The 11,134-nt window shown below is 38.0% G+C and overlaps 1 protein-coding gene across 2 annotated transcripts; it reads right to left on the reverse strand.

Moving 5' to 3' along the window:
• LOC100305638 (uncharacterized) lies at window positions 1-9,514 on the reverse strand. 2 transcript variants are annotated; one of them, XM_041016825.1, is made up of 6 exons: window positions 9,318-9,514; window positions 8,360-8,437; window positions 7,783-7,923; window positions 7,578-7,639; window positions 663-812; window positions 1-567 (listed from the first exon to the last, which is right to left on the reverse strand). In XM_041016825.1, the coding sequence occupies exons 1-6, from the start codon at window positions 9,426-9,428 to the stop codon at window positions 354-356; spliced, it is 756 nt and encodes a 251-aa protein (XP_040872759.1). In that variant the 5' UTR covers window positions 9,429-9,514; the 3' UTR covers window positions 1-353. The 2 variants fall into 2 exon arrangements, with proteins under 2 accessions (XP_040872759.1, NP_001238350.2); NM_001251421.2 differs by having other exon boundaries at window positions 131-567; window positions 7,578-7,651; window positions 9,318-9,493.
• Between the last annotated feature and the right edge of the window lie 1,620 nt (window positions 9,515-11,134).

Consider the following 11,134-nt stretch of genomic DNA (forward strand, 5'->3'; position numbering starts at 1 on the left):
TTGCACAAAATGAAAAAATATTGTCATACACAGATACAGGCCCACAATTGATCATGTGACTTTTGTTTCTATAATGTGCCCCCACCTATCCAACTATTGTGTATAACCTTAGTGAAAGACAACCATAAAATGGTGAAAATAACTAGGCAATTAGCTCAATCAAAGTGCAATTACAGTCACCAAATCATCCCACTCACATGGTGAAAAACCAGTGACAAATGATGCAGATATGTGAACTAAGAACAATATATTTTTCTTTAGCCACAGTTCTATATAAATTCCAGTTATTTTGTGATTATTGCTTAGGCTTCTATGAATAGGGGCATGTCTATAGTTTTCAAATACACATCACTCTAGTCCCATTCCTTAGTTTCAAGGAAGGTCCAGTTGGAGACATTCACAGTTGTCTTTCCATCAGGGCCAACAGGATCATAAGGTGAATCTTCTCCATATTCAGTTGGCATTGAATTCCAGTGCAGGCAAGGTTCCCACTCTGCTTCTTTGATGACCTTCAAGATCTCTTTTGCCACTATATTGCTCCCCTCAGAAGTAAGATGAATTCCATCCCTATCAAACACCACTCAAAAAATTGAAGAATAGGCACATTTGAACCTTGTCTATTGAGGAGCATGTGATGTGTGACTATGAATGCATATACTTACGTGAAACAAACATCTCTCCAGTTACCCCTTTTCTGGAGTGCAGACCATAGATCAATTGCCTTGATGTTCATCTCGTGGCACAGCTTCAAACATACTTCTGAATATTTTTGACATGATTCGTTGTTCCTTAATCGCTGCCCCAGTGGCACACTGGTTAAAGTTAAAAAATTTGTTCATCAGAGTCTTAGATCTAAATAATATAAATTCCAAAAAAAGAAAGAACAAAGGAAATAAGGATGTTAAATGCTCTAGGAAAGCAACCAGTCATCCTCTGAACTAGCGATATGCTAGCTATATATATATATATATATATATATATATATATATATATATATATATATATATATAAATTCAAAACTCAAAAGCTGTTTGTTTTAAGTGGAAGATGTCAAATTTTAAATACAGCCACGCAGTGTTACTCAAGGTGAATCTAAAGTCTGAAGAACAATATAAATCAATCAGGAAATGAGAGAATAGCACCATAAAGTATAATTGATCCACAGAGAGCGAGCGAGCGAGAGAGAGAGAGAGCGAGAGAGAGCGAGCAAGCGAGAGAGAGAGATACAGAGACAGAGAGAGAGAGGAACATTGGGTGGGAGAGGGTTAGGACTAGAGGTCAAGCAATAGAGAGAGACAGAGTAAGCTCTAAGGGGATCTCACGATGGGAAGACCTAGGAAACAGAGGAAGAAACCAGCAAACTCACATTTCAAACTGGAGGGATAAAAAGGATATATCATCCTTTTACTTCACTCGATTTTCTGACGACATCACGGAGAAGGAGCTCTGGTATCACTTCAGAAAGTGGGGCGACGTGAGGGAAATCATTATACCCAGCAAAAGGAATAATAATGGAAGGCGGTATGGATTTGTTAGATTCAAAGAGGTTAAAGACACTCATCACCTGGCAAAACAACTCGACGGGATCATCATTGGGGGGTTGAAGATGTATGTGAACATCCCTAGGTACAATAGGGAGGGGCCAAGGCAGAGAGAAACAGGGAACAAGCTACGTGATCGAGAAGACAGTAACCAGGTTGCAGCTGACCGTATTGATAAACAACATCACACAAACCAGGGATCATACGCTGAGGCACTGAGAAGAAATATGGGCCTTAAGGGGCCACGGATGCCTTACAACAGCTATTCCCAAGGACATCAAAGTTCCATGTCCCCGATCCACCTAAACATAGACCCCAACGACACCAATTGGTTGAAGGATGCGTGGGTAGGGCGACTAACAAATCCTGCTATGTTCGACAAAATTGAGGACGAGAGCTGTTATAGGAAACTGGACTGGATATATCACCTAAGTATAGGTGACAATCTAGTCCTGTTACTTGGACTTACCGACAGCGGAGCTGAACAACTCATGAATGGCGGACATCATGGGGGGAGACCACTGTTCTATACAATGGAAAAATGGAGCCCAATCTTATGCACAAGTTTCAGGTTGACATGGGTTCAAGTTTGGGGCATACCGCTTCAGGCATGGAACTTGAAGTACATTAGGAGTATACTGGCAGCAATGGGGGACATGGTGGAAGTGGACGATGACACAGAGGCGAAACGGAGGCTTGACAAGGCTAGGGTGCTCGTAAAGACACCATGGAGAGCGATAATCAACCACACAGTTGATGTTCACATAAGTGGCGAAAATGGCGAAAGCTTTAAGGTGTTTGTTGTTGAGGAAAGTGGAGGAGGAAGCCACGATTGTCGACGAAGACGTTGTAGCCTGAGTGGGTCGTCGGAAGAAATTGTTTTCGACGATAGCTCTCTCGGACATCTTACTCCGAGATCAAGCAACTCCTAGAACCACCGAGACGACGGGTGGACCAGTCCGACGAGGTCAGGCGGAACCAACGACCAGGATACAGACAGAACATTGGTGCCTGACTTGAGGAACGCCGACGCCGACGATGTCCAACAGACAATCATATTACCCAGCGGATCCCGTGTCTGCAGTTACGCACTGGGCAATGGTGTTAGCCAACGTTCAACAACTAGCACCTGTCAGAACATACTAGAAATTGTGGGACCAAACTCAACGGCTACATACCCAGATGACATGCAAACTGCACAGGGAATGGTGAAGTGTGTCGGGGACGTAAACGCTGCAGGAGGAGAGATGTTTCACGTTAAAGGAAAGAAAGGTGAGGGAGAAACAAGAGGCCCAGGAGGGGGAGAGATGTTTCACAACATTTGATAAAGCAGATGGTGACGTGGCATTTACAAGCAACGTGGCAGAAGCTAATGAATCTGGGGCAGGCAGTTTCAAAAATAAAGAAGCCCAGGTGGAAGTGTGTGAAGAAACAGTGCATGTGGAGAGGGAGGCCACTAACATGCAGGAAGAAGACCCAAATAATAATAAGGGGCTTTCTATCTGCACCCCCCCACAGCACAAACACCCCTTCGGCCCAAATCTGCAAAATAATATTGGAGGATATGGAAGCAGCTGCATGGTGTATACAAGAAAGAGATGGTTCCAAAAGAAAACTGCTGCGGGTCAGCCCTCATCCACTAAGGCGACACCCATGAGGCTCGATAAATCCCAAACCCAGCACCTCCAAAGAGAGGTACAAAGGGAGACTGCTGCCATGAGCCATAATTACTCCACAACACAGGAAGCAAATTACTCTACAGCACAGGAAGCAGTTCTCAACGAAGGCATCCAGGAAACTGATGAATTATTGCACTATCAAGAGGCTTCCGACATCTGGAATCGGACCAAAAAACTAGGGGTTACAGAAGGTGAACATTTGCATCCAGTTATTGACAGATTAAAGGAAATGGAGGATAGAGATAAGAAGGAAGTAGAAAGGTTGGGAAATAGCAGCGGTTATCCATGAATATAATATCCTAAAATGTCAGGGGATTAGGGAGGGGTGTAAAATGGGCAGCTATTCTTGGACTGATCAAGAAGGAGAATGTGTCAGTCAATTGATAAAACAATGTGTCAGTCATTGTGGGGAGATGCTGAAGTCAGCTGGGAGATACAGGCAGCTATTAACAAAGTAGGTGGTATATTATGCTTGTGGAGTGAACAAACATTTAAATTACAAATGAAAGTTGTTGGCATTGACTTTATTTTCTTGAGAGGAGAATGGGTGAGGGAGGCTCAACAAATTAGTATACTTACAATTTACTCCCCCTGTGAAATACAAAATAAGAGGCTACTGTGGGATCAGGTTAAACAGCTGAAACAATCCTTATCAGGGGACCTTTGGTGCATCCTGGGTGGTTTTAATAACATCAGGGATCTTGCTGAGAGATTTGGAATCTGCCAAAGGGGTTCAGGGACGAAGACATCAAGGAGTTCAATGATTGGATAGAGGATCTGGAGTTGGTGGAGCTGCCATGGCTGGGGAGAAAATTCACCTGGTTTAGACCAAACGGGACATCCAGGAGTAAGCTCGATAGATTTTTACTCTCTCCTGAATGGCTAGAGAGATGGCCTGCAAGTATTCAATCCACCCTTCCTAGGAATTTTTCATACCACTACCCTATTTTGCTCAGGTCTACATCAGTGGACTGGGGTCCTAAACCTTTTAGGATCCTAGATTGCTGGTTGCTAGACAAATCTTTTAAGGAAACTGTTATCAACTGTTGGACCTCCAATCAGCAATCAGGTTGGGGTGGATATGTCCTCAAAGAGAAAATAAAGACTCTGAAGCAAAGACTGAAAATGTGGAATAGGGAGCATTTTGGTGATATTCTCAAGAGGGTCAAGAGGATTGAAGAGGAGCTAAACAAACTAGAAGAGGATACAAGCCAAAGAAAGCTATCTACTCAAGAAGAGATGAAATTGAGACAACTGCAGGAAGATCTGTGGACAACCGCCCAAGCTCATGAATCAGTATTGCGGCAAAAGGCGAGAGTCAGATGGATCAAGCAAGGAGATTGCAATTCTCATTATTTTCACTTGATGATGAATGCAAATCGTAGGAATAATTATTTGAAGGGTGTCATGGTTAGTGGAACTTGGGTTCATGAGCCATCTACGGTAAAGGAGGAAGTCATAACATTTTTCTCAAAAAGGTTTCAAGAATCTGATTACCACAGACCTACATTGGATGGCATTTGCTTTCAGAAAATAAATCAGCACCAGAATGATAGGTTGACTACCCGCTTCCAAGAGGAGGAAGTTAAACAAGCCATATGGGATTGTGGGAGCGACAAAAGCCCGGGACCCGATGGTTTGAATTTCAAATTTATCAAGCAATTTTGGCAGCTTTTTAAACCTGACATCCTACGCTTCTTAGATGAATTTTATGTCCATGGTGTTTTCCCAAAGGGCTGCAACGCTTCCTTCATAGCCTTGATACCCAAGGTGGTTGACCCCCCAATTTTTGAATGATTATCGACCTATCTCCCTAATTGGATGCATGTATAAGATTGTTGCTAAGGTGTTGGCCAATAGAATGAAGAAGGTGATGGCTCTTATTGTCGACGAGACCCAATCTGCATTTATCGAAGGAAGACACTTACTGCACAGTGTCCTTATTGTAAATGAGGTGATTGAGGAGGCCAAAAGGAGCAATAAGTCCTGCCTCGTATTCAAAGTCGACTACGAGAAGGCATATGATTCGGTCTCCTGGGAATTTTGCTGTACATGCTGGAAAGAACAGGCTTCAGCTCCAAGTGGATCAAATGGATTGAGGGGTGCCTGAAATCTGCATCCATTTCGGTTTTGGTCAATGGTAGTCCTACGGGGGGAGTTTCTTCCGAAAAGGGGATTACGCCAGGGAGATCCACTTGCACCGTTCTTATTTAATGTGGTAGCTGAAGGGTTGAATGGTCTGATGAGAAAAGCTAGGGAGGAAAATATGTACAAGGCCTATCAAGTAGGCTCCAATAAAGTGAAGATCAGCATTTTACAGTTCGCAGATGACACAATTTTCTTTGGGGAGGCGAATATGGAGAATGTCAAAACAATCAAGGTTATCCTAAGGTCGTTTGAACTTGTATCTGGCCTTAAAATCAATTTTGCCAAGAGCTCTTTCGGAGCTTTTAGTCAATCTTATCTTTGGAAGCAGCAGGCAGCCACCTATTTGAATTGTCATTTGTTGGCTCTTCCTTTCACTTACCTGGGAATACCCATCGGAGCAAACCCAAGGAGATTTAATATGTGGGATCCTATCATCCACAAATGCGAGCGAAAGTTAGCTAAGTGGAAACAGAGAAATATATCCTTCGGGGGGAGAGTGACACTCATACAATCAGTGCTAACTTCGATTCCTATTTATTTTTTCTCTTTTTTCAGGGTGCCTAAATCAGTGGAGGATAAGTTGGTGCGATTGCAACGTAGATTCCTTTGGGGAGGAGGACCCGAACAAAATAAAATCGCATGGGTCAGCTGGGAGTCAGTGTGCCTGCCAAAAGAGAAGGGTGGTTTGGGTTTAAAGGACATCAACAACTTCAATACAGCATTACTTTGGAAATGGGAGTGGAATCTAATGCAACACAAAGGGGAGCTATGGGCTAAGGTGTTGGAATCAAAATATGGAGGTTGGAGAGGCTTGGCTGAAGTGGATAGGGTGGGCCACAAATCCATTTGGTGGAGGGACTTACAAAAGGTTCTTTTCAGCACACATAAAAGACAGCTTATTCAAAAGGGATTGAAGTGGAAGGTGGGAAGCGGAGACCAAATCAAATTTTGGGAGGATAAGTGGACCGGGGAGGAGGAATCATTGGCAGAGAAATACCCTAGACTCTATTTAATATCACTACAGCAGCATCAACTCATAAGGTCCATGGGAATGCATCAAGACATAGGGTGGGAGTGGAATCTTACTTGGAGAAGGGCATTGTTTGACAATGAGGTTACCTCAGCGGCTAACTTTCTCAGAGATATTGCAGAAAAGAAAGTACAGCAACAGGGTTCAGATGCTTGGGAGTGGTCTGGAGATCCAGCGGGCCAATATTCAACACGCAGCGCATACAATTTGATAGGAGAAGAAGCAGTAGCTGGCAGTCAGGAGGAGTGTTTCGAGAAATTATGGAGGATAAGGATTCCAGCTAGGTTTGCGGTGTTTGCGTGGAGGTTAATAAGAGACAGATTGCCAACAAGACAAAACTTGCGGAGGAGACAAGTACAGCTCACGGATACACTATGTCCTCTCTGCAGAATTCAAGAAGAGGACGCATCCCATCTATTCTTTCACTGCAGTAAATTACAACCCATTTGGTGGGAAACTATGTCATGGCTGCAAATTAAAGGTGTTTTTCCATTAAGCCCAAAGCAGCATTTCCTTCAACATTTGGGTGTTCAAGCTGTTGGTGTAAGGAATAATAGATGGCAATGCTGGTGATTAGCCTTAACTTGGTCCATTTGGAAGCTTAGAAACAGTATAGTGTTCTCTAATGCAAATTTCGAAGCTAATAAACTGCTTGAAGAAGCAATATTCCAACTATGGTCTTGGCTTAGGAGTTTTGAGAAGGATTTCACAGTGCATTTTAATCAATGGTCAAGTAATTTTCCACAAAGTTTTATGTATCAGCAGGGGACTGCATAGTTATGAGCTCTATACATGTAAATTCATATGCAAATTGTATCCATAGCTTGGTTCCCCCTCAGAATATGAATGACTGACTGTGGAACCATCTCTATGGCCTCTTTTTGTATTATAAGTACCTCTGGTACTTCTTTCAATATATAAAATATTATCTTTGCTGATCAAAATAAATAAATAAATAAATAAATCAGATAAAATTTTGGGAACAGATTTTATTTATATAAAAGCAAATCTAGTTCATGACTTCTATGGATCAGTTCTCTGGATACTCTTGGTATATTTGTTAGTAATCATATAATCATAGTATTGACCCAAGTGCAGAAATCTAAAGCATATAGTTATCTGTTTTTTCTTTTTGTTGAAATTTTAATAATTAAATAGCAATTAGATTGAAGTCAAAACCTGGTTCCATAAATTTGTGCCTCATTGACAGGAGGAGCACTGAGAAATATAAGGCGAGTCTTCTTTGAAAGGCTCTAGCAATCATAAGGATTTGTGTCAAACTTGGCAGTAATAACTATAAAAGCTAAAAAGAAGGAGATTCTCCAAGCAGTGCATTAAGAAATACTTTAAGGTTGAAAGGCGTTATTCTAGTGTGAAAGTTTACCTTTAGATGGGTACCAATCTTTCTCATATTTTCAATGTATTCTTGGAGAGGTACATGTTGACCAAGACCACTTGGATGTGGAAGAAGAGAATCATTACCACCAAAGTACACAATTACCAAATCTGGTTGCTCAGTGGCGTTCTAAGTTAAATAAGATGACAGAGCAAAAGGGTGATTCCTTGTTTGTCAGTCTGAGCAAGAATCAGATTCAACATGATTTGCAAACAAGAATCTTAAATAAACAAATAAAAAAGCTACAAGTTTTGATAATTAACTAAGTACTTCATTTTAGTACTTTGCAGATTGTAAAATTTAGAATAATCTTCCTAATATGTCCAAGTTCATTTCACACGAGTTGAGGATATCATGTGCAAAGATTCTTCAAACCACTCCTTAGCTACAAGGCTACAACCTAGTCACTTCCTAACTCTTTTCCGAGGTTCCATTTGTTTCTCAATGACAATGACCACAAATAGAATAACCAATAACTGTCATTCAGGATGAAAGGACGTAAGATTCAAAATGAAGAAAGAGGGTGAGCTTTTGAATCAACAGGGGTAACACTCATTGTTAATACCTTAGGGAAAATTTCATCCAGAACTTGCACAGCACGCCTTGAATTCCAACCAGAGTATCCTCGCAGAATTATATCCGCCTATGTCATGTCAAAGTGTAATAAGTTAAACTCATTGACTATCATAATGCATCCCATAAAGGCATATATAAAGGTAATTATCTCATTCAATTACTGGCCGAAAATTTAAAAAAGTTAAGGCATTTTATGTGCAATGCTTTCATATTAGTCTATTTGAAACAGTAAGATATTGTTCTAATACCATTGCCTTGTACTGGAAAAAGAAAGATTGGTAGAGAGTAGAAACCAAGTAGGACCATCATTACCACAAACTTTCCTCAATAAGGTGATTTGTTGGCAGAAAAATATTCCTCGACAATTTAGGTTTATCTTTCATTTTAATATTTCTTCCACTTGAAAACAAGTTGCATTATCTAGCATATTTTCGTATTATCCAATTATTGCCAGAAGAGTGTTTGTAAGCCACCCTTAGCCTCAATTCTACTCATCTACCCTTTACCAAGAGAGTGTACAACAATTCATAGCTATTATTTTGATATCTAAGAAGACTTCCACCCAAAGCTTTTATTTCTGTTCTAGTTGATCCCAATTCGACATTAAAAGTATAATTTGATTTTCCCCAACCAAATACTCTGTAAATACTACATATTTCATTCAAATTCATGAATCTACCTTCTTTTCGGCAAGTACTAATCTCAACTAAAATACTAGTTTTTAGTGTTGATGAGTTATGATTTGAATATACAATACCAATCTCTCTAGTTACAAAGAAAAAAACTTATACAATTTAAAAATTTACTCACACACATACATCACAACTCTATAGTCAATAGACATAGTCGTTCACAGTTTGATTCACAGATTGAAACCATAATGAGTATGAGACAGTAAGAGAGGTTTAAAAGTTCAAAGTTTTAAGGAGAAATGAAAGGTAGCATACCTTGCGAGCATACAAATGAGCAAGAATAGCGCCCCAACCTTGGAGAGAGTAACTGAGCTGAACAATGGAAGAACCAAAGAGCACAAACTGAGGTCTCACTGGTCCCACCATCTTTTCTTCTTCTTCTTCTGCCTCTCTCAAATGTTTTGGAACAGATCCGAACCCACCTCAATAATGTATTCTTGTTTTTTTTTAACAGACTATAATAACAACAACGGATAAAATCAAATATATTCAAATATGGCTGAATTTTAGGGTTTAACACAGTCACCTCAGTAAAACACCAAATCCAAGGCCAAACTACCGGAAGAAGTAATAATTTTTGTAAATTATTAAATAGGATACATTCTAAATTAATACTTACAAAAAAAAAAATAGATGCTAAAATACCTTACAACTTCTAAATACAAAGTTATAAATTAATTTATGACTTTTTTATTTTTTTACTAGAGTCATAAAAAATTTTGATTTATTTTAATTACAGCTTTGAATAGTAAATATTTTATTTTATTTTTAAATTTTTTATTAGAAGTTGTATATGATTTATGATTTTAAAATTACAATTTTTTTTAAAAATTAATTATTAACAAATTTTTTAAATGATTTATGCCTATGAAGTAGTAGATCATTTACTTCAAAACTGTTCACGGCCCGATCCATCTAAAATGAATTATACTAAATTTAATTAAAAGGAAAACAAACATCAATTTGGTCTCTAAAATAATACTTTTTCTGAATAATCCTTAAACTAAATAAATTATATAAGTAAATTTTCAAGTATAAAAAACTACATTAAGTAATTTACTAAAATATTTTAAAAAAAATTAATTAGTCTCTAAGTAAAATATATCAATATAAGGATTAAAATTCATAAATATTTAGTCATTTTGATATTTTAATGACTAAATATATAATTTTATTACTTGGGCTAATAAATTAATAGTTTCCTCCATTTAGTTTTGAACCCCTATCGAAATGAACGTGGCAATTTAATCCACTTTTAATCCCAAATTGACTTCTAATAAAAATTTTTAAACATTAAATATTTACAACTTCTAAGTCATAATTAAAAAAATCATGAAAATTACTTTTTTACAACTTTAGTAAAAAAAGAAAAAAAATGAAAAATATAAGTCATAAATTAATTTATGATTTTGTATTTAGAAGTCATGAGATATCTATGATTTATCTCTGTGTAGATATTAATTTAAATTTTATCCTTGTTTGATAGTCTAAAAAAATTATTGTCCCCTTTTGGCATTTTTGTCCAAATCCAACCACTTATAATTTTTCTCATCTTATTTTATTTAAAATTAAAGCTAAGGAGGAAAATAACTGCATTTTTTAGGAAACATTTCAACTCACGACACATCTAGGACCCCAGGTCAGTAGACAATCTATTTTGAAAAATAAATTTGATAAAAATGATCATAAGACTAAAATATATGAGATAAACAAGCAAAAACTTACACATGATTAGGTATTGAGTCTCTCTTAACTAAATATATAATAGACTAAAATAGAGCAAATTAAATATGTTCTCTTTTAACGAAGTTTTTTCCTACACATGATTAGGTATTGAATCTCTATTATTATACTTATGAGACTCATCAATCCACTAATTGTGTCGAATGATAACTGCTAAATAATTGTATTTTGATAGTAGAAAATTAGTTAAATATTGGCCTAAAATTAATTATTTAGCAGTTATTTGTGATTAAAAGTTAGAAAATTAATTAAATTGAATTTTTGGTTGCAGATATAAAAATTGGAGGTGTAACAAGCAAAAAGGGCAGGAAAATTGAAGAAAAGTAGAA

The sequence above is a fragment of the Glycine max genome, chromosome 7 (assembly GCF_000004515.6).
Source record: "Glycine max cultivar Williams 82 chromosome 7, Glycine_max_v4.0, whole genome shotgun sequence".
Classification (NCBI taxonomy): Eukaryota; Viridiplantae; Streptophyta; class Magnoliopsida; order Fabales; family Fabaceae; genus Glycine; species Glycine max.